The sequence below is a fragment of the Pseudochaenichthys georgianus genome, chromosome 1, assembly GCF_902827115.2.
Source record: "Pseudochaenichthys georgianus chromosome 1, fPseGeo1.2, whole genome shotgun sequence".
NCBI lineage: Eukaryota > Metazoa > Chordata > Actinopteri > Perciformes > Channichthyidae > Pseudochaenichthys > Pseudochaenichthys georgianus.
The window spans coordinates 44,571,162-44,594,581 of NC_047503.1; the positions used below are offsets into that span (position 1 = coordinate 44,571,162).

The 23,420-nt window shown below is 41.0% G+C and overlaps 2 protein-coding genes across 2 annotated transcripts in view; one reads left to right on the top strand and one right to left on the bottom strand.

Moving 5' to 3' along the window:
- Positions 1-23,420, bottom strand: part of LOC117450830 (protein SPMIP3-like) — a 349,252-nt gene that overhangs the window by 154,768 nt on the left and 171,064 nt on the right. The window lies entirely within an intron of this gene.
- Positions 1-23,420, top strand: part of usp34 (ubiquitin specific peptidase 34) — a 95,791-nt gene that overhangs the window by 12,582 nt on the left and 59,789 nt on the right. Inside the window, 12 exon segments of the mRNA XM_071204925.1 lie at positions 553-603; positions 5,936-6,085; positions 6,668-6,735; positions 9,668-9,860; positions 12,622-12,683; positions 14,358-14,439; positions 15,672-15,764; positions 17,519-17,644; positions 18,528-18,657; positions 19,530-19,660; positions 20,708-21,447; positions 21,734-21,948. Coding sequence (XP_071061026.1) covers positions 553-603; positions 5,936-6,085; positions 6,668-6,735; positions 9,668-9,860; positions 12,622-12,683; positions 14,358-14,439; positions 15,672-15,764; positions 17,519-17,644; positions 18,528-18,657; positions 19,530-19,660; positions 20,708-21,447; positions 21,734-21,948 — 2,041 coding nt within the window.

Here is a 23,420-nt window from a genome sequence, read left to right on the forward strand (position 1 = left end):
CCCCACTATAGAGGTGAGGAGGAGTCCCTATCACACGCACCCCCCACTATAGAGGTGAGGAGGAGTCCCTATCACACGCACCCCCCACTATAGAGGTGAGGAGGAGTCCCTATCACACGCACCCCCCACTATAGAGGTGAGGAGGAGTCCCTATCACACGCACCCCCCACTATAGAGGTGAGGAGGAGTCCCTATCACACGCACCCCCCACTATAGAGGTGAGGAGGAGTCCCTATCACACACACACACACACACACACACACACCACTACGCCTGCAAGGTACAGATATGACACAGATATGAACTGAATTGTAAACATTTAGGATAAACCCCTTGAGAAGAACCATCTCCTTTTCAAAAGGGGTCCGGCAAGACAGCAACAAGAACATCAAAATCACAATTCCACCGCAGACACGATGCAGAGTAAACCTTTCTGATGACGGGCTGGATGATAATAGTAATTCCTAAACCTCATGATCAGAACTGCGCTTTAAAGGAAAGAACCTTCTTGAGGATAACTCTTTGATCTCACTGTCTGTTTCTTTCCTTCAGGACATATCTGCTCATGAAAGCAACATCCTGGGCTCCTTCTGCGACATGAACGTAAGATATTTAAGTGTGTTGTTACACCCTAAACACTGTCAATCAAGCGGCACCTACAGCAGGAAAAGACCCTCAAAATACCCCCTCTGCTATAAAAACAGACTTCCTTTGTCAGCTGCTTCTGAAACCATCGTCTGCGTAACGCCTTAAGGGGAATCCGTCCTATTGTTGGGGTGGTTATCTTTAGACAGCTGTGCTTCATCCAGAGCAGGGGGAGTACCAGTGATGATGACTAGATGCCCTGGTGCATGCTGGGAGACGCTTTTAAGAGATATTAGGGTTCCCACACGGTGTCACATGACCGGCTGAGAAGACTTTATACTTTAGTTTTGATTTCTGTGAGGTCACCATGCTGGGGGGTTTATTACAGCAGGCGTAAAGCAGATTAACAGGACACGGGAATAAAGTGCTTCATCATCGGCTTTCCACAGTGACGGGAAATACCTTTAATGTTAGGAACACCGGTTTTAACTGAGTCACTTCCTGTCTTTTGTTTTAAGAAATATCTGAAAGTCACCCCGACTCAGCAGCAGTTTGTGGACAGGGAGACGAGATCATATCTCGAAACAATATTTGACATTTTGCGTTAAATAAATTCAAAATAATAACTTTTTTATAAAATACTCTATTGGGAGTTTTTCAATAAATACACTCAAAAGGTGAAGTCACAAGGAATTGTACAAAGTGTCCCATGGATGACCGTGGATGGAAAAGCTGCAGTAACACAGAGTGTAGTGGTTTGCTGCTCGATTATGGCAAAAATCATAATCTAGATTATTTGGGCCAATAATTGATATCACGATTATTAAAAACGATTATCCATTTACTTTGAAAAATGTGAACAGTGTTTTTAACAGTTGATTACCCTGAACTTTAAAGGTGGGGTAGGTAAGTTTCGGAAACCGGCTCGAGATACACTTTTTGTTATATTTCATGGAATGCTCTTAACATCCCGATAGCAATGAATATCTGAAGTGCTTTGACAAAGAAATCAATAAAAAAAATTCATCTGTAGAAGCCGTAGTACTGTAAAAACCGGGCCGGCTAAAGTAACTGGATGGCCTACCTGCCTGTCAGCCTTCCATCTGGGCACAAACTTACCTCGTGCCCTCATTGGTCATGTGCGCGTTCGTGTGTGTTGGAGGAGGGGCTCTGTGAGGAAGTGGCAGATTGTCTCCGGTTGTGTATTTTCAAATTCTAGCACACTCGAGCTGGTTTCTCAAACTTACCTACCCCACCTTTAAGTATAATTCAACAAAAAAAGAAATAATCGTTTTATTTCCATTATGTTGTTTTCATAATCGTTGTAAGCCAAAATCGTCATTGCGATTAAAATACGATGAATTGAGCAGCCCTAGTTTGTAGTATGGTTTGTTTACTTTCTAAATAACTTGTCATTCGAATCCAGTATCATTTGTGTTCAGCGATGAATAGTAAGTTCAATATCTTCATTTTTGATCTCTTGACAAAATAAAAACAAATTACATTTTAAAAAACTATTACTAAGAGAAGTAACGTGATTACATAATGTGTTGGTTACTATTGTGCTATACTAGACAATAAGTTACTGTTGCTATGCATGTTCCTGTCCGGGGACTTTTTCTAACTTTCTAACTGACACATTTATTTCGTTAGCTGTTGATGTTTCTTCTTGGGCTTTGGATAAATACGATTTTAAATACTACGGGCACGCTGGAAGGTAGGAAAACCGGCTTCCATAAGAGCGGAAAATAATCAATGTTTAATCCGATTGAAACATTAACAAGAGACGCAACCGTTGAGTTTCTCTTACGACAACCTCCGAGACTCAAAACTTCACAGACGCGCCGCGCCCAGCTGAAGAAGCAATAATCAGTAATATTTTGCGACATATCTCACGGTATATTTTCACACCACAGACTCAAACTTTAGTGTTTTCTGCTGTAGTTAATATTGTGTCCTGACCTCAGAGGGTATCTCAGATCTGACCTCAGACACATGACCCCCAGCGGCTCACTCTCTAAATATAAACGTTTTGTTTCTGGAGGTTTCACGTTGCTGCGATCGCTTCGTTGTTCGGGGCCATCTGGATTCATTTTATCCCGTGGAGTCGGATTTCTTTTGTTTATTAATATTTCTAAATGGCTCCAGATGGGATGTTCTCTAACAAGCGGAGCAGCTTCACAATAAAACAACGACATGTTTCTGTCCATCAGTTCCTGTGCATCGAAAGCTTCATTTGAGTTGGCTGTGGACCAACGTCAAATCAGCAGTGGAGGAAAAATACTCAAATATTTTACTTAAATCAAAGTAACAATACTGCAGTACAGATATACTCTTTTGCAAGTAAAATATTTCTCTTTAAAATCATTTTTTAAGTAAAAGTACATAAGTGTTAACATCTAAACGACCCATTTCAGAATATAGTTTATTTTGTAATATACTGTATATAATAGTGCATTCATCGTTTTAGGGTGAAGGCTTTAATTGACTTGTATATTGTTATTGATCCTGAGGGTAAATTACAGGATGTATAAAGACTTCTGACATATCATGATGTATTCATTGATAATATCTTCTATTCTTAATCTAATTGAATACATGTAATGGTAAAAAAAAGTATTTCACGGATATTGAGATCGTAGAAAATGGAAATATTCAAGTTAAGAACCTCAAAATTGTACTTGTACTTGTAAGTGAGGAAAGTAGTTAATCACTTATTATTAGGGATGTCCCGATCACCTTTTTTTGCTCCCGATACCGATTTCCCCCGATCTTTAAGAGAGAAAAGGTAACAGATAACGGCTGGTCATCCAACGTGATACATTCAGCTATCTTGGCTGTTATTGTGTTGGCCTTTTCTCTGTTCTGGGGCAGTTTCTCTTTCCTTTTAAAAGTCTCTGAAAGTGTCGGTTGTTTCAGTGCCGTTCCCCGAGTGGCCGCTGTGTACTCGTCGTGTTGTTGTTGTTGTTGTTTGTTTCTCAGGTGGCGTGATGGATTGGTCGTGTTGAACGTCTGTTCTTTCCACCACGCGGAACCTCCTTCTTGCAAACATTGCATCTGGCTGTTACACTGCCTTCGCTTTCAATTTTATAATACTTCCAAACTCCTGACATTTTCTCCGTCCCGACTCCCGAGTCACCAGCTGCACGTAGCCTCTCGTTAGCTTACTGCTACTATTAGACACTGCGCCCACTCTGTTGCCAGATTTCAGAGAAATAAGCAAGGTCTGAAAACAAGCCCAAGAGAAGCAACACATACATGATGTTGTGTAATTTTAAACCACAACTAAGTCCTCAGGATGACTTTAAGACGTGAACATGGTCATTTTTGTTTTGTAACATTAAATAAAATAATTAAAAATATTTTCGAAAAAAAAAAAAAATTCCCGATCCCCGATTTTTTTTTTCGCGATCTTTTTTAAATCACGTGATCGGATCGGGACATCTCTACTTATTATCAATATAACTGTTTGCTATCCCACAAATAGACCTATACATAACAATCTATGAACAAAGCTATACTATAAAATGCCTTATGGTAAAAATAAGTGTGTGTCTAGCAATGAATGACTCTAAGAGAATGACTACTCGATTTCATTGGAATAAAGAAGTGCTCCGTTTGACCCACAGAGGCAGAAAGCCTGATGTCACAGTTTGAGATGAATGCAGTGTTTTGAGTACAGTTGTGTGTTTATAAAAGTATTGTCCTCATTTCCTGCCTCTGCTTGTTTTGCCAAACGGACGCCCACTTTATTACAGAGCCTCATCATAACCCCCACAGTTATGGGCTTTCAGTCTTTCCTCCCGATGCCGCTCTTTGTTCTCTGAGATTAAGAGATCAGGATCAGTTCAATAACAATGTTTAGGAAAGGAATGCATTCCTCTCAAAGTGTGTTTTAACGAGCTCATGTGGGTAGTGCGGTTTGTAAATGAGGCGTAGGGGTTTTCTACTGGGAGAACACGGAGCCGTGTCTTGGATATGGTTTCCTGCAGATGAAGTCCATGTCCCTCGGAGAGCAGTAACGTGTCCCCGGATAATCTGCCTTACCTTCCCCTCGTAATAAAGCTTTCATTAAACTCACGGGGTGAATCATTCCAGAACGGGCTGTATGAAAAAGGAGCATGGCCAGCAAAAAACATTCCAGTTTTCACTTGCTTTACCGTCCATAACAACAGACTAACAACGTCAAACTGCTTTCAATCAAGGCAAAACAAGTTCATGATATATTGTTTAGTGCACTAACATTTGCTCGACTGTCCAAATGTCATTGCCTTTTGCTCACAGTTGTTGTCGACATATTATATTCACATCACGTATAATTGACTGCCTAAAGCATCTAAATAAAGAAAACCCTTCCAGCACTTTAATTAAGGCTCATCATGTTTTCTACTGCTTGTGTATGTAGACACTTTTTACAGGCCAAAAATACGACTGTAATACACAACATACAACCAATACTTGTATTTCTACTTTATACTACAACAGTCTATTGCCGTGTGGAAATTCAGTCAAAAAAAGGTAATGATTTATTGTTTTAAGAACACCAAAATAAACATGACTACACCACCATTTCCCAACACTCCCCTCTGATTGATCCAGAAATGCAGCGGCTAGCGTAACAAATCGTATACAATCATTTAGCAGTGGAGTTCAGAATTGTTGTTGACATGATTTTCAATTTACTCTAAAGTCCTGCAAGCTTTTAGAACGAGCGTTGAAACGTCTAAACATAGAAACGCCAAGCCAGCACTATAATTAAGGCTCTTTCTCCCCTTTACTTTTCTACTGCTTACATATCGAACTACCATCTTTCGCTGATTTGACCGAGCAGAAGTAACTGTACACAACATTTAACAACAGTAGTTTTTATATTAATACAATTTCAACTATCACATGTAGGGTAGAGATTCAATCAAGTCAAAACAAGTTTTATATGAAGTACACCAAAATAAGAAACTACACTTTCCAACACACTTAACTTGTTGAATCCAGAACGCAGCACATAATGCATTTTCCACTGGAGTTCAGAGTGGATGTTGACATGATTTTAAATACATTTATAAACAAGTGTTGTAACATCGAAACACAGAAAAGCATGCCACCACGATAATTATCATGTTAGGTTTTCTTACGCTTTCAACAACAAGATGGTTAAAGGAGAAGGCCATTTCAAACTACTACTTTTGTGTTTCCTGCTGCAAAAACACTTAACATTTGACTGTAAGCACGACTCAGCAATTTCACCTTCTGGAAAGTAAAGTGGAAAACTCTTAAGAGAAAAGTTTGAGTGATGCGTCAGGCCTTTCTGGGATGTATCTGACGATGTCTCTCTCTCTCTCTTTGTTGACAGGACGTGGAGGTTCCTCTGCACCTGCTGCGCTACGTCTGTCTGTTCTGTGGGAAGCACGGCCTCTCGCTGATGAAGGAGTGCTTTGAGTCGGGGACCCCCGAGAGTCTCCCCTTCCCCATCGCACACGCCTTCATCACCATCGTCTCCAACGTGAGTGCACACACACACACACACACACACACACACACACCCCCAACTTTATTGTCAATCTTTCAGTGTGTGTGTACAGACAGAGAGGTTTCCCACAATCCCAAATATAAATATAAATATGTATATCCTGTATATACACAATCAACAGACACATTTATACATATGCACACATCTAAAAAAAGGATTTGAAGTATCACGTTAAAGTCAATAACTCTTAACTAAATGAAAGATTGAGATAAGATTTAATAAGGAATGTTTTTGCAACTGTATTAAGAACACAGTTTGAAATATAATGCACTCTGATATCAGTTATGAAATAAATTATCCTTTAACGAAAGGTATTATTACTTAGCTTTTTTGTTGCGATGTGTTACTTATTGTTAGGTCCTGATTGTATGTTCTGTTGAACAGTATTGCAGTGTACTGACGAGTGTTTCCTATATTTAACCTACCCTCATTGAACCGAGATGTTCCCTGTGACCTAGGAGCAGAGATACCGTGGTTATAAAGACTCCCACTGCAGTTTGTCTGATATGTTTTCATGTGAGTTTGATGGTAAATACTCTTTGTGTTTGCTCACAGATCCGAATATGGTTGCACATTCCTGCGGTCATGCAGCACATCATACCGTTCCGCACCTATGTAATACGGTGAGTTGAAATGTCCAAAAGCTCTAATTCTATATAGGGCTGCTCGATTATGGCAAAAATCATAATCTCGATCATCCATCCATCCATCCATCCATCCATCCATCCCATCCATCCATCCATCCATCCATCCATCCATCCATCCATCTTCTCCTGCTTATCCGTGGTCGGGTCGCCCAAGGCGCTCCCAGGCCAGCGAAGAGATATAATCCCTCCACCTGGTCCTAGGTCTACCCCTTGGTCTCTTCCCAGCTGGACGTGCCTGGCGTCCAGGTGGCATCCTAACTAGGTGCCCGAACCACCTCAACTGGCTCCTTTCGACGCGAAGGAGGAGCGGCTCAACTCCGAGTCCCTCCCGGACGACTAAACTTCTCACCTTATCCCTAAGGGAGACGCCAGCCACCCTGCGGAGAAAACCCATCTCGACCGCTTGTATCCGCGAATTGCGATTATTAAATGCGATTATTCATTGACTTTGAAAACATCCATTTATTGGAGAACATTTTGAACAGTATGTTTTTAACAGTTGATTACCCTGAACTTTAACTGAAAAACCAAAAAATAAATAAATAATAATAATAAAAAATAATCGTTTTATTTCAATTGCGTTGTTTTCGTAATCGTTGCAAGCCATAATCGTAATCGCGATTTAAAATACGATTAATTGAGCAGCCCTAATTCTATATGTAAAAAGGAGAACCTATAGAATAACATGCATTTATTAAACATGCGTATTGAACATGCAAACACGGAACAATCAGCCAGACCTAAAGAACAAGTAATCCACAATAAAAAGCAAACGCAAATTCCCCTCAACGCAGCCAATTCAATTAAATAAATGTGGGTGCTAGACAATTCTCCCATGCGCCAGCCTGCACACAGACCTGCAATGACCTGCTTGTTTTTGTTGGTAAAATACTTTAAAAGTCAATTAATCAGACTCTAAAGTAAGGGTTCCTTCCATTCGGCCGTTTGTGATAGAAATATAACATCGCCCAGTTTAACTCGGAGCTTCTCCTGCAGACTCGCCGATACGTCTATGACTGAGGAGGTGCCATTTTGTTGCACACCTTTCTTCACAAAGCAGGAAATGTAGCGGTAGATTTATGGTGGATTTTATTGATTCAAATCTGAACAAATCGATATATAATTGCCAGATCTTAATTAGTAATATTCATAAAACCTGTGTTATTCCGTACTGTCAAATATAAAAAACACACTTGTTGCATTTTTTACGGAGATCTTTCCCTCTGTCTCCGTCTCTCCATCTCTCTCTGTCTCTATCTCTGTCTCTTCTCTCTCTCTTTCCGCCTCTCTCCTCTCCGCCTCTCTCGCCCTCTCTCTCTGTCTCTCTCTTCTCTCTCTCTCTCTCTCTCTCTCTCTGTCTCTGTCTCTCTCTCTGTCTCCTCTGTCTCTCCTCTCTGTCTCTCTCTCTCTCCTCTCTGTCTCTCTCTCTCTCCTCTCTCTCTCTCTCTCTTTCCGCCCCTCTCTGTCTCTCTCGTGCTCTCTCTCTGTCTCCTCTCTCTCTCTCTCTCCTCTCTCTCTCTCACTCACCTCTCTCTCATTCGTGCTTCTCTCCTCCCAACACCAAAGTGCCACACACGTGTTGCTAGGAAGAGCTTCCGTCGCCATGGCAACAGTTGCCAGGCCTCGAGTGAACCTCTCCTCGCATGACCCCGAGAGGAAGACGGGTCATGTGACGCTCTCCTGTCTCCTGTCTCCTGTCTTTTTATCCTGGTGGATAAAAAGAAAAAAAAAGATTACTGCCAAAAAGAATAATAATTTAAAGGGACAATGATTTTATTATAGCTTCCTTTTTACCCTAAAATGTGACATTCTTACATTGCGTCTCATTTAGCTGAAGCTTTTATCCAAAGCAACTTATAATGAGTGCAGTAAAAAGTCACACAGCAAGAATCCTGCATAGATTTAAATAAGAATCAGAAGAGCCTTTATTCGTCCCACAGTGGAGACATTTACAGCGTCTCAGTCAATGTACGGATAACAGGAAAAAGGAACAAATAATAGATTTGCATATTAAGTTAAAATGTTGAGTGTGTGTGAGAGAAACTCCCTTTGGAGGGAACACAGGGATTTTAGCAGACTATTTCCATGCATACAAAACGATATAATGCACTACAGGGAAGGGAAACCTGCAGGAGCATAAGGCCTATAGTAGGGCTGTATCCGAATATTCGTTCGTTGGAGTACTATTCGGGTTTCAATTTCGTTATTCGTTTTGTTTGTTTTTCCCCCGTTTTTTTCTCAAATTGAATTGATTGAAATCTCCAATATCAACGTAAGAGCTTGTGCCTCTTCGGGGGGTGCTAACACTTAACCATAAACGTTATTGTTTACTTTCTCCGTCTTTATTTGTAGCTATTACTTTTCTCCGTTAATCTCCGTCACGTTGTTTCCATAGCAACAACAACTTCCTGTCAACTGCGCTACTCTCCTTCAAAATAAAAGCATGTCCATAAATAAGAAGCCAAGCCAAATTACACTTAAGACATATACAACTGCAACGAAAGTAACGAACACAATGCGATATCCTTTTCAATTTCAAAGAACACAAATTGGGTTACATTAACAAATGACTATAAAACAACAATACTGTAGAAGAACTAAATGAATGTCGTGAATAAACCGAAATACACGTGTTGAAATACCCCGAAAAATGGTATTCGGGACAGCCCTAGCCTATAGCACAGTTTTTATCTACATTTCACTGAAACCATAATTCCCTGATTTTATGAAAGTATTCTGAGTGCAAAGATTACCACAGCTTCACTATCCCAGCTGCGAGTGCAGGCTGGATGAGTCAGCAGCACTCGGTTGATCTAACCTGGGGTCGTGATTTAAAAAAATGAATCTCAAAGTTTCTGAAGTGCTTGATAAGTTGGAGTTGCTCATCGTTTTCTGCTCCTGTCTGCAGATATCTGTGTAAGCTGTCGGACCAGGAGCTGCGGCAGAGCGCGGCGCGCAACATGGCCGACCTGATGTGGAGCACGGTGAAGGAGCCGCTGGACAGCGCGCTGTGCTTCGACAAGGAGAGTCTAGACCTGGCCTTCAAATACTTCATGTCCCCGACGCTCACCATGAGGCTGGCCGGACTCAGCCAGATCACTGTGAGTCAAACTCCAAATAACTCACTCATCGCTGCACAGTCTGTATTTAACATTTGGGTTTCAAATTTCTCTCAGTTTTCACTCATTTTCCTGCTTTTATATTTTTCACTGCGAGTCAAACACAACTCCTCTCACACACCACTGCTCAGTTTCTGTATTTAACATTTGGGTTTCAAGTTTCAATGTTAGTTTATTTGTATAGCAAATTTTAAGACACAGATTCTAAGTGCTTCACATAGGCATTTAACACATAATAAGTAATGCTGTCAAAATTATTGCGTTAACGGCGGTAATTAATTTTTTTAAAGGATCTTCAAACTTTCAACTTTCTCTCAGTTTCCACTCATCATTTTCCTGCTTTATATTTTTCATTTTGAGTCAAACGCGACTCAACTCACTCACACACATCTGCTCAAGTTCTGTATTTAACATTTGGGTTTCAACTTTCTCTCTGTTTCCACTCATTTTCTTTATTTCACTAAACAAATAATGCAAATCACGCATTCAGATAAACGACCATGAAGAGACAGAAACACAACAACAATGAAAACTGTGTGTAGCAGAGAACCAGGGGGGGGTACATTACAAATATCGTTTTTAGTTGAAGTTGAAATGTGTCTTTCTTGAGTCTTAGAGCAAATGTTCATTTTTCCATAACAAAAGTCTCGTGCATCTCATTAACCCAGTCTGCTAGAGGAGGTGGTACTTGGCTTTAGGGCTGTCCCGAATACCATTTTCCGGGCTCCGGATATTCCGTAGTAATCAGATGGAGATTAATGGAGAAAAAGTCATATCTACACATAAAGACGGAGAAAGTAAACGATAACGTTTATGGTTAAGTGTTAGCACCCCCGAAGAGGCACAAGCTCTTACGATGATATTGGAGATTTCAATACATTCGAAAAAAACAACGAGAAAAAAAACTAATATCCGAATAACGAAATTGAAACCCGAATAGTACTCCAACGAACGGATATTCGGGTACTTGGCTTAACCATTTTTATTTTCTACTTATGCTATTTTATTTCAATTTGAGATGTTTACATTTTGAATTGTATATTTCTCGTTTTTTAATTTCTCTAATGTGCAATGCCATGTATTTTTATGCTGCTGCAACGCAAACATTTCTCAAATTGGGATCAATAAAGTACGTCTAATCTTATGACAGTTTGAAAGGGCGGTGGTGGCGAAGTCGATAGGGACTTGGCTTGGCAACTGGAAGGTCACCAGTTCAAGTCCCGGCAAGACCAAGTGCTACCGAGGTGTCCCTGAGCAAGGCACCTACACTGCTCCCCGGGCGCCGTTCAAAATGGAGAGAAACCATTTCCCCACGAGGGATTAATAAAAGTCCATCTTAATCTTAAATATTTGCAAGAGCCCGTGAGAGCAAGACAATAAAAATGCTCTTCAAGTTTTGTACGGGTAGATAGTTTTTAGAATTGTTTTTGGAGAAATGACTCCAAAAACCCGGAAGTGAGTCAGCTTTTTGGCACTTCCTGATTCCTTTGTCTTGAAGTCAATATGTTTTTTCACAAGCGTTTGAAATTTGAACATTTTGTTCCACGACACAAAATATGTGAGGAAATACCCCACTGGTGAATGTTTGAAGCTTGTGTGTTGCTAACAAGTGTCTAAATGAAACGGCTGAACGTCATCACGACCAACCGCCTTTAGCTTAGCGGTGGTGAAGTCATGTGACCGTGATGTAGTTCCTTTGTAGGTTGCTTTTTACTTCTAGCAATTGCATTTATGCTTTAAAAATCATAAAAGTGGTGAGGCGGTGGCTCAGTGGGTAGTGCGTTGGTGTTTGGATCAGCGGGGCACAGGTTCAAACCCCACTGCAGTCAGCATGTCGTTGTGTCCCCGAGACACTTCACCCCAAAGTGCTCCTGTGGGGATTGCCCACAGTATTGAGTATGGAAGTCGCTTTGGACAAAAGCGTCTAACAAGTAACATGTAATGCTATTACCCTGCGTAACAAAACGTGTTAGTATCCACGGTCCTTAAAAACCTGGAAAAGTCATGGAAATTCAAAATGCTAATTCCAGGCCCTGGAAAACAATATTTTTCCCAAAGTTTTGGAAAAGTCATGGAAATGTAACTAAAGTTGCATCAAATATAATTTATATGTTATCTAATCGCCGAAATAGTAATACTATAATGATAATAAATACTGTATCGTAGAGTAATGAAACGTAAAATGGCATTTAACTGTCGAGGTGTTTTGCTGGTGAGAGATTTTAGTTGCTTTTAGCTGTAGAAGCTATTAAGCCTATTTGATTTGTTTTAGATAGGCACAACATGTTTCATATGCAGACCTTATTTTCCTGTTCCATGTTAAAATAAACCATTTTCAGTGGTATCGCTGAGAAAAAGTAATTATTTTTGGTCATGGAAAATTAGGTAAAGGTCATGGAGAAGTCCTTGAAAATCATTGGTGAAAAAGTGCATGAACCCTGAGTATCATAAACGTTTGTTTTTTAATGCAACAATAGAACATGCTAGTTTTTGTAGAGGGAACCAGTGCACATGTTACCACCAGATAACAAGTATTCAACTCACACGGGCTGGTTCTTGATTGGGTATGTTAATGTCATGAAAGACTCTTCCACTGCCTTGATTTCCTAATAAACGGATAATTACTCCAGAGAGCCACTTTAACAGCTTTCTTTTCATCTGAAGGTGTTGTTACGGCACACCAGCAAACGACGTGTTAATTATTTCACTCATCATGGATCATGTGCGTCTGTGTTTCCTTCAGAACCAACTCCACACCTTCAACGACGTCTGCAACAACGAGTCGCTGGTGTCCGACACAGAAACGTGAGTTAACATGTTTCAAAACTAGCTGTACTCTTTAAAAAATACAGCATCCAGTGTCCCGGTTGTGAATAACATATTACAAATGAATACAGTTCGATGAATACATAATTATTATTATTTCACCTGTCATCGTAATGCACCTTTTAAACCAAGTTGCAAATGCTTTCACATCAAAGCAGTGCTCATGTGATATACACGGAGAATGAAACACAAACACAGCAACCAAACACAGAAGGTAGAACATACACACAGTAATAAAACATGGATACAATCACATGAAAGCAGAGTTTTTCAAAGTGATTAATACATTGCATTACATTTAGCTAACGCTTTTATCCAAAGCGACTTACAATGTGCATTCGACCAACAAGATACAAACTTGAAGAAAACAGAATCATATAAGTACATCAGGTTTCATAGAGCCAAGCATTTCAAGTGCTCAACTGGCTTTAGGTAAGCCAGTTAGTATATAAGTGCTTTGTTAGTATATAAGTGCTTTGTTAGTATATAAGTGCTTTGTTAGTATATAAGTGCTTGTTAGTATATAAGTGCCTTGTTAGTATATAAGTGCCTTGTTAGTATATAAGTGCCTTGTTAGTATATAAGTGCTTTGTTAGTATATAAGTGCTTTGTTAGTATATAAGTGCCTTGTTAGTATATAAGTGCTTTGTTAGTATATAAGTGCCTTGTTAGTATATAAGTGCCTTGTTAGTATATAAGTGCCTTGTTAGTATATAAGTGCCTTGTTAGTATATAAGTGCTTTGTTAGTATATAAGTGCCTTGTTAGTATATAAGTGCTTTGTTAGTATATACGTCCTTTGTTAGTATATCAGTGCTTTGTTAGTATATAAGTGCCTTGTTAGTATATAAGTGCCTTGTTAGTATATAAGTGCCTTGTTAGTATATAAGTGCTTTGTTAGTATATAAGTGCCTTGTTAGTATATAAGTGCCTTGTTAGTATATAAGGGCCTTGTTAGTATATACGTGCCTTGTTAGTATATAAGTGCCTTGTTAGTATAGAAGTGCTTTGTTAGTATATAAGTGCCTTGTTAGTATATAAGTGCTTTGTTAGTATATACGTCCTTTGTTAGTATATCAGTGCTTTGTTAGTATATAAGTGCCTTGTTAGTATATAAGTGCCTTGTTAGTATATAAGTGATTTGTTAGTATATAAGTGCTTTGTTAGTATACAAGTGCCTTGTTAGTATATAAGTGCCTTGTTAGTATACAAGTGCCTTGTTAGTATACAAGTGCCTTGTTAGTATACAAGTGCTTTGTTAGTATATAAGTGCCTTGTTAGTATATAAGTGCTTTGTTAGTATATAAGTGCCTTGTTAGTATATAAGTGCCTTGTTAGTATATAAGTGCCTTGTTAGTATATAAGTGCTTTGTTAGTATATAAGTGCCTTGTTAGTATATAAGTGCTCTGTTAGTATATAAGTGCCTTGTTAGTATATAAGTCCTTTGTTAGTATATAAGTGCCTTGTTAGTATATAAGTGCCTTGTTAGTATATAAGTGCCTTGTTAGTATATAAGTGCTTTGTTAGTATATAAGTGCTTTGTTAGTACTTTGTTAGCAGTTCTTAATAAGAGCAGAAACATGGCGCTCTGCATGTTGAGCTCCGTCTAACCCGTGTTTCTTCACTGAATGTCCGTTCTGTCCTTTCTCTCAGGTCGATAGCAAAGGAACTCGCAGACTGGCTGATCCACAACAACGTGGTGGAGCACATATTCGGACCAAATTTGCACATAGAGGTGAGTCGATCCCATCCAGTAACATGCAGTGAGAGGAGATGTGAACATCCGTTGCTTTTTTAACTAAATCCAGTAAATTAAATTGTATTAAAAAGCACTGGAATTAAACTGTTTTCCGACTTAAATGCAACTAACAGTTTCCATATTTTTCCATTATTTTCATCCAAACACAGCCAGTTTTTTTTTTTATTTGCATTTTAAGAAATTATTCACAAAGCATACGTAACAAAATAAACACATCTAGGTACATAGAATAACGGTTGATCCGAAATGAAATAATAATACAAATACAACAATGGACACATTATTAATATTCAGGTATACATTAATTATCTTCACTATTGTGTTTTATACTTGACCCATTTTTCCCACCTTTCCTCAAAGATATACATTTGGTTTCTAATCATCATAGTTGTTTTCTCCATTTCATAGATTTCATTTTCTCGGTTATTCCATTGTGAGTTATTACGTTATCTTTTAGCCAAACAGAGAGGTGCAGTGAGGAGTCTTAAAACCCGGACGTGAGTCAGCATTGTACCACTTCCTGTTCCGTCGTCTCAGAGTCAACGGGTTTTTTGAACTAGTTTATGGAAAATATCTTAAATAAGGTCTGTGGTTGAGACGCATTGAAGAGACGGGTCACGTTTTGTTCCACGACACCAGCAGCTGGTGATTCCTGAAGAGTTGACGTGTGTGAAAAACGATGGTTGTCACCAAGTGGCTGAACAGGACTACAGACGTTGTCGAGGCCGTTGTACGTCTTTACGCCGAACACCTAAACACTCCAGTTCCGCTTGAAAGCAAGTGCCTGCCTCCCGCTAACCGTTCAAACTCAACTTGTACCATTTACCATCTGTATGTTTGAATATGGATCTTAAGTCGGCGTGACGTTGAAGCAGCGACCCTGCTGTTCCTTTATAGCATAACGTTAGCATTTTGCTTCTGGCGATTAGATTTATGATTCGAACATTATAAAAGTAGGGTAGACATGTGGAGATTATCAAACCGGTTAGTTTCCACAGACCTTATTTCGAGCTATTTTCCAAATTCCTTTGGAGAAATCCCGTTGCTTTTTTGTCGATGGAACCAGCAGCTGACTTCAGGGTAAAAACGTCCTCCCTGCACCGCTCTATCCGTGTCATTTGTTTGATGATCGCTATTCTAATGACGAGAAATAGGTAAGAATCTTTCAGTTTTAACTGTATAAATGTGTGTGTGTGTGTGTTCTCCAGATCATTAAACAGTGCCAGGTGATCTTGAACTTCCTGGCTGCAGAGGGTCGTCTCAGCACTCAGCACGTTGACTGCATCTGGGCTGCAGCTCAGGTGAGACACATTTACACCTGACTGAACGCAGCTCACGATATATGAGCCTTCAGTGTTTATCACTAGGGTCATTAAGGCGAAAAGCCACCGATGAAAACGGTAATAGCTTCCTGCACTCAACATCCACAAATATTAAAACAAAATACTTGTTTGGGATGTTGACTGTAGCCGCCAGGAAAGCAATCACAAAGAATTGGCTCAAACCAAACAGCCCATCTATAGATGATTGGTACGATATCATTTACGAAATCTTTGTAATGGAAAGAATAACCTTCTCTTTGAGGCTCCAGGAACTTAAGGCGCTTTCACACCGCAGTACTTTTCCCACAAAGGTTCATGAGAACTCTTTAGTTCTCATGAACTTAGTACAGATCGCGTTCACACCGGAATAAGTCCCTGGCGGAGGATTAGGCAAATGAAGCCGCTGACGTCACTTTTTCTTCTTCTGCTTTGGGCTTACTGGCAGGCCGCAAACCACTTCACGGCGTATACTGCCGCCCAAAGTCCCCGGCCGGAAGTCCCCGGAGTTGGGGACTGGCTTCAGTAGAAGCTGCTGGGACTCCCAGCAGCTTCTACTGAAGCCTTCCGAGTAAATCGCCAGAACGCCGACACCTCCTCATCTCCACCGCTCCCATGTTTTATTTTGTGTTGCCATAAGTTAGTCTCTCTGCGTTTCTGCGCTGGGCTAATGCTAATGCTAATAATGCTAATGCGAGGATAATAAAATGGCGGCTTCACAAAACTCTTTGGGAGTTTTATGGGGCGTGGTTTGCAATCCGCCCAGCCAATCAGACACAGGAACCTTTTTCTCCCACGAAAGTCCCTGCTCTCTAGACGGGACGGAAAAGGTTCTCATTAACTAATTTTAGTTCCGGCTCTTTTTGGTGTAAACGCGACATTTCGGAACTATATCGGAACTAAAGTGGGAAAAGTACTGCGGTGTGAACGCGCCTTTAGATTTGAGGACATTTGGGAGAAATGGAAAGTGTACATTACCCCGATACGCCCTTCTTTTCTCTTACTGTTTGAATATTTTATTTAAGGATCTATACTGTCAATGTTTTATATTGTAAAGAAAACACCCCATGTTATTGTGTGCTTATTGTTGTTGTCTTGTCAAGAAAAAGAAAGAAAGAAAGACGGACCACTCTGTACAACTATTTAACTACATATGTATATGTACACTGAAGTTGAAATGTGATCCAAATCAAAAATGTAAAAGAAAAGAAAACGGTAATAGTGGCTGGAGTTGCCTTTTTAACAACTTTTGTAGATATTGCAGGTTTGAACGTTTTTGTGTTTTTGAGTATGAAAAGCAGATGCAGTTTTATATCCACTTAATATTAAAAACGTTTATTCATGCCGTTTCTTTTTGGTATTTATTATAATGTAGAGACAGATTTGTTGAGCTCTCCTTTTAGAATACAACAGGTTTTACTACTGTACACATGGGCAATTGGAACAAGGTTGATTATTGTAGAATATATAACATTTAAAACATAATAATCTATTCACATTTTCTTTAAGTTGTATTCTGCTTAAATAGTTGTTGTATACCTGCAGTAGAAAAACATAATTCTACCAGTTAATGAGGATAAACCAAATATGAAATGACCAGATCCAACTGAATTATTCATAATATTTGTTTATATGTTTGATTGTGGTATAATTGATGATTTGTACACTCGTAGAAACACATATTTGTATAGGGATAATACAATATGACTGATTGTGCTTTTGTTTTGGTGTGTTAGCTGAAACACTGTAGCCGCTACATCCACGACCTTTTCCCCTCGCTCATCAAAAACCTGGATCCTGTTCCCCTCCGCCACGTCCTCAACCTGGTGTCAGGCCTGCACCCCAGCGCACACACCGAGCAGGTACACACACACACACACACACACACACACACACACACACACACACACACACACACACCACACACACACACACAAACACACACACACACACACACACACACACACACACGCTCTCAGACACACCACACACACCACTCTCTCAGAACACACCACACACACACACACAACTCTCAGAACACACACACTCTCTCTCACACACACACTCTCCTCTACACACACACACACCAACACACCACGCTTTGCGCTCACTCTACGCTTCGCTCTCGTCACACATGACACATCTCACACCCACACTCGCAGACACACTCGCTCGCTGCTCACACACCACACACAACCTCAGCACATCCCACACACACACACACACACACACACATACACACATACACACATACACACACACACACACACACACACACACACTCTCTAAACTATTCATTGTTTGTAATATTTAATGGCTAAACATTTATTTTCTTGCTGTTTTATATACACTGATCTGGTCATTATTTAGTGTCATTGTTTCTGATAATTTGAGCAGTTGTTTGAGCTTTTAATTTGAAGGCAGCTTCCATCACCAGGTGATGTAGGTATTTATCGTGGACAGGTGAAGGAGAGATTAAGCACTGGGAAAGGAATAGGTTTGTTCACCAGGGAAAGAGAAGACGTAAAGCCGTTGTTCTTTGTATGTTTTCTAGTGGAATCCTAAGAAAAATAAACCAGATAAACAAACGTATTGCCTGGACAAAGGGCTTTATCCGGCGTAAGAATTTCTACCTGGTGCCTAAGCGAAAGATATCACGTTTTAAAACGACCCAAAACCAGACTGTTGTTTTTTTATTTGTTGATCATGCGTTATAATTGATGGTACGTCTCCCTCCCTCCTCAGACGCTGTACCTGGCCTCCATGCTGATCAAGGCTCTGTGGAACAACGCGCTGGCAGCCAAGGCTCAGCTCTCCAAGCAGAGCTCCTTCGCCTCCCTGCTCAACACTAACCTGCCCATGGGCAACAAGAAAGGTCAGTCTGGATTCAAGCACAGCTGCAAGCCCATAAGGACGCAACGTGACACGGTGTCACATGAACTTTCAGTGTTCTGGAAAGTTCCTCATACAGCTTTAGCCATTATGTTATCTCGTGAAGTCCCTAGGTGACACATGCTGAACAGTCTGGGGGGTCCTGGGCCAGGTCATGTGATTTAGTGTTCCCATGACAACGAGCTACATTTGAAAAGCTTTTTGTTGTTGTTGCTAAAGGTAAGATTCAAGGCCTTTTTAAGAATGAAAATGCTTACATAACATGTCCTTTATTACATTGAACCTGTTGTGGAAACATTTCTTGATCAAATTGATATGAGACAAACATCGCTGTGACACTGATCGGGACTTTAACCCTAAACTTTCACATTAAACCCCGGAGTGACATATACAATCAGAAATATGATTATGATCTGCTCAGTTAATTTAGCTGATTCAATTATATTTAGTTAATTTATTCTTCGATTCAAAGAATGTTCAAACAAAAAAATCATCCTCATTAATGAAGTTATATATAAGAGTTATTTTAGCATTAAAGCCCAATGTGACATAAATCATATTTCAGATATGTGACATTAGGGGGGGTTACTTGTCAGAAATGTGGTCTATTCAGTCTAAATGATGTTCCCCTTAATTTCCCCAAAAGTAGAAATGGGTCCGGGTTCTTATGGGTTAAAACCGATTCCTCCAAAATGCAAGAAAACATTTCTCGCCACAATGTCCCGGAAGACTGATTAGCATTGGAATCTAGTGTCTCTGTCCACTCTTGAAGAAGTACTCTGATATTACGAGTACCATTTCTGATTTCCCTCTCCCCCAGGGATTCTCAGTCTCACTCTTCTTCTGTGGTTTCAGGTTCGCCGGCTGCCAGTCCAGACAGCAGTGACAACAGCGACACGCAGCACAGCGGCGGCAGCGACATGGAGATGGACGACCAGATGATGAGCGGCAGCAAGAGAGGCCAGCAGAGGCTCTCTGACACGGAGGTGCGGAGACACATTTCAAACACCTTCAGATTTATTATTATTATTATCATTATTATTATTAGCAAATCGACTCTTTAGGGGTTTTATTATTTTATTTGGAGTCACATTATATTAAAAGTACAGTTTTGCAAATCATATCTCTTTAGAAACCCAAAAAAGGCAGATTTTAAATACGGAACAAAATTAGTAAAATCAAATAGAAACAAAAAGTACATAGGGTTTGTTTGAAATGACAAATATGTACACATGTATCTACTTAAACACGCACATGTATGTGTGTTTGTGTGTGTGTGTGTATATATATATATATATATATATATATACATAAAAACATGTACACATACATACATATCAGGGTTTCCGCTAGGATCTTTTCTTGCCGGTCAAATGTCCGGATGAATTTATTTTACCGGACAAATGTGAAACTTACCGGTCATGTTTCAATAACAATAATAATAAGAGTTGTGTAGCAGAGTTTCCGTCAGCAGGTAATCACCGGACTATGACCGGATATGCTGATGTTTAAAACACAGTTAATGGACTCATTTTTATATTGCCTCAGTTTATAATCGTAACAGATCGAAAAGTTCAGATTCATTTTTCAATAAATGATTCCACAAACAACGAACAATCATTATTACATTCAAGCAAACTACTTGCAGTAGACGGAGTACATTATTCAAAAGTTTACATTAACTTTGAATAATAACACGGGAGAAACGGATCCTCTCTCTCTCTCCCTCTCTCTCTCCCCTTCTCCTCTCTCTATCTCTCCCCTTCTCCTCTCTCTCTCTCTCTCTCTCTCTCTCTCTCTCTCTCTGTCTCTCTCCATCTCTCCCTCTCTCTCTCCATCTCTCTCTGTCTCTCCTTCTCTCTCTCTCTCTCTCTCTCTCTCTCTCTCTCTCTCTCTCTCTCTCTCTCTCTCTCTCTCTCGTTACTCAACATGCAATTGATTTTGTGCTCACGTCTTCCAAATAATGAAAAAGAAACGTGATGGTAATATAAAAGTAGCATAATAAAACACATTTCTGTCTCTGGTCCTCCCAGGAGTCGATGCAGGGCAGCTCTGACGAGACGGCCAACAGTGTGGAGGAGGGCAGCAGCGGGCCGGGCAGCAGCAGCGGCCGCAGCGAAGCCTCCAGCAACGAGGCCGCCTCCTCCAGAGCCAGCCAATCGGCAGGGAGCCCCGGCAGCGAGATGCACTCTGACGACATGGCCGACAGCGAGGCCCTCAAAGAGGAGGAAGAGGAGGAGGAGGATGACGACGAGGAAGACGACGAGGACGACGACGATGATGATGACGACGACGATGACGAAGACGAGGGGAATCGGTCGGCTGCTGAAGGCGGGAATCATCAAAAAGAACAGAGGGAGCAGACTGAGTCCAGGAAGAGGAAGGCGGGGGAGGCTCTCGGTGAAGGCACGAGCCAGGGGGCGGGGCCTAGCGGTTCAGGAGGCGGGGCCAAATCTAAAAACCTCCCTTTCAACCCGGAAGCTTCTTCTGCCGCCGCCATGGCGTCTGCGTCTCTGGAGGGCCGGATGAGGATGCTGGACGCTTGTTCTGCGTCTGCGTCTGCTCGGCCCGATGTGACGGAGCCTCAGCAGCCGGAGATCGGACCCTCTCAGATGGTTCAGGGTCCTCAGGGTTCTCAGGAGCCTCCATGTCTGCCTCGGGGGCCCGGGGACTTCCTGGGGGACGCCATGGGCAACGAGATCTTCAACTGCCGGCGCTTTATTGGCCCCCAGCACCACCACCATCACCATCATCACCACCACCACCATGACGGGTGAGCACTATCAAGAATAGATTAGATTACATTTAGTCATCACAAATGGGAAATTGTTTTGTTAGGGCAGCGTGTAAACGAGGCGTACACAAAATAAACGTACTACTTAAGGAACATTTTAACATATTACATAAGTGTGCAAAGTAGTTGCAGTTTTAAAATGATCTAACCCTACCATGAAGGGTGAGGACTTTAACATAGTCACACATACACACATTAACACATGGGAAAATAACATCTTCTCTGCTTCCTGTCTACAAACCCCTCCCCCTCCTCCTCCTCTCAGTCCGATGGTGGAGGACATGCTGAGCGCTGACGATGTGTCCTGCAGCAGCTCTCAGATCAGCGCCAAGTCGGAGAAGAACATGGCCGACTTCGATGGAGAGGAGTCGGGCTGCGAGGAGGAGCTGGTGCAGATCAACTCTCACGCCGAGCTCAGCTCTCACCTCCAGCAGCACCTCCCCAACCTCGCCTCCATCTACCACGAGCACCTGGTGCAAGGTCAGCATTTATTACATACCAGGTTTATTATATATATTATACAGATGCATCCTGGTATCAGAATCAGGTTTATCACCAGGCAGGTTGACACGTACGAGGAATTTGCCTTGATGTCAGGGTGCGATATTAAAATAATATACATATACATTGAAATAGGATGGAATAAAATATAAACTATGTGCAGTAAAAACAGATATTGTCAATATGAGACTAGGTTCAGTCTTTTGTTTTGGGTAAGGGCTACAACCAGCGTCTCCGCCAGGGGGCGTCTTGCCGTCATTTGGCGCCATTATTCAGCTCGGAGCGCCCTGAACTCGAGCCGAGGGCGGCCGCAAAAAAATGATGAAGAGTTTTTATCGCTTGAAATGACGAAAAGGACAAGGACGTCCCTCTGTTGGAGGGGCAAAGGAGTCTGGTGGGATTCTTTTCGCCGCCAGCAAAGCGTGTTTCTGTGACGGAAAGTGTACTGCCGGCGAGGGTGCTAGTGGAGCGTGAACTGCGAGCGCCGGAGCTTTGCAGCGGCGATACTGAGGCTCCGTGGTAAACTGTGGTAACATGAAGAGCCGTTTAGGAGCCAAATGATCCGTAAAGAGATGGTGTCTATAAGCGACGGCTCAATTCAAATTTCAAGTCACGTGACGGATGACGTCACCCCCCTGCTCTCGGGGTGGACGCCCTCTCCGCCCTGGTCTGGCGGAAACACTGGCTACAACATTTGAAAAAATATCTTATAAATATGCTATAAATATGACTGATTTTGCAATTGTGGATAACACATATTCACATTATCATTGAAAGATATAACAAATAATCTTTTTTTAAACAATCTGATCCAAACAAAGATTTTTTATGAAGTCTGGAGAAAACCTTTTATAGATTAGGTTTTCCTGCAACACCAAATTACTCCAGAATGATATGTGACCTGCTCTATCGAAATCAGTCGCATTGATCCGAAGACACATTTGTTGTATACACTGCTGGAAATAGGAGATTAAGAGCTTTCTAATGATATCAGGATTGTTGTTGTGCTCCAAATATTAAGCGAAATATGTCACATTATATAATGACTGTCACCGAGACATCATTTTGAGAAAAGGGCCTTCAAAGTTTCCTCTTCTCTGGAATCCATCGATCTGATTGGTTGTTGGCAAATGATCAAAATACTACGGAGGGAAGATATTTTCGTTTGGATTACTGGTCTGGGGGAAGCTTGCGAGTGTGTGTGTGTGTGTGTGTGTGTGTGTATATGTGTGTGTGTGTGTTTGTGTAATTTTGCATTTGTGTGTATCGTGTTTGTTTCTCGGGGAAAACCCTCACGAGAAACACCGGCTGTTGTTGTGTCTGCTGTGACGTCAAGTTACTCCGTTCTCCGCTTGTAATTATGCCGAAGCTTCAAAGCTGTATTTATCATCTGAATTTGCCGAAACAGGTTTAATATTCTGAAAGCCAAGACTTTGTTTTTTTTTAAACCA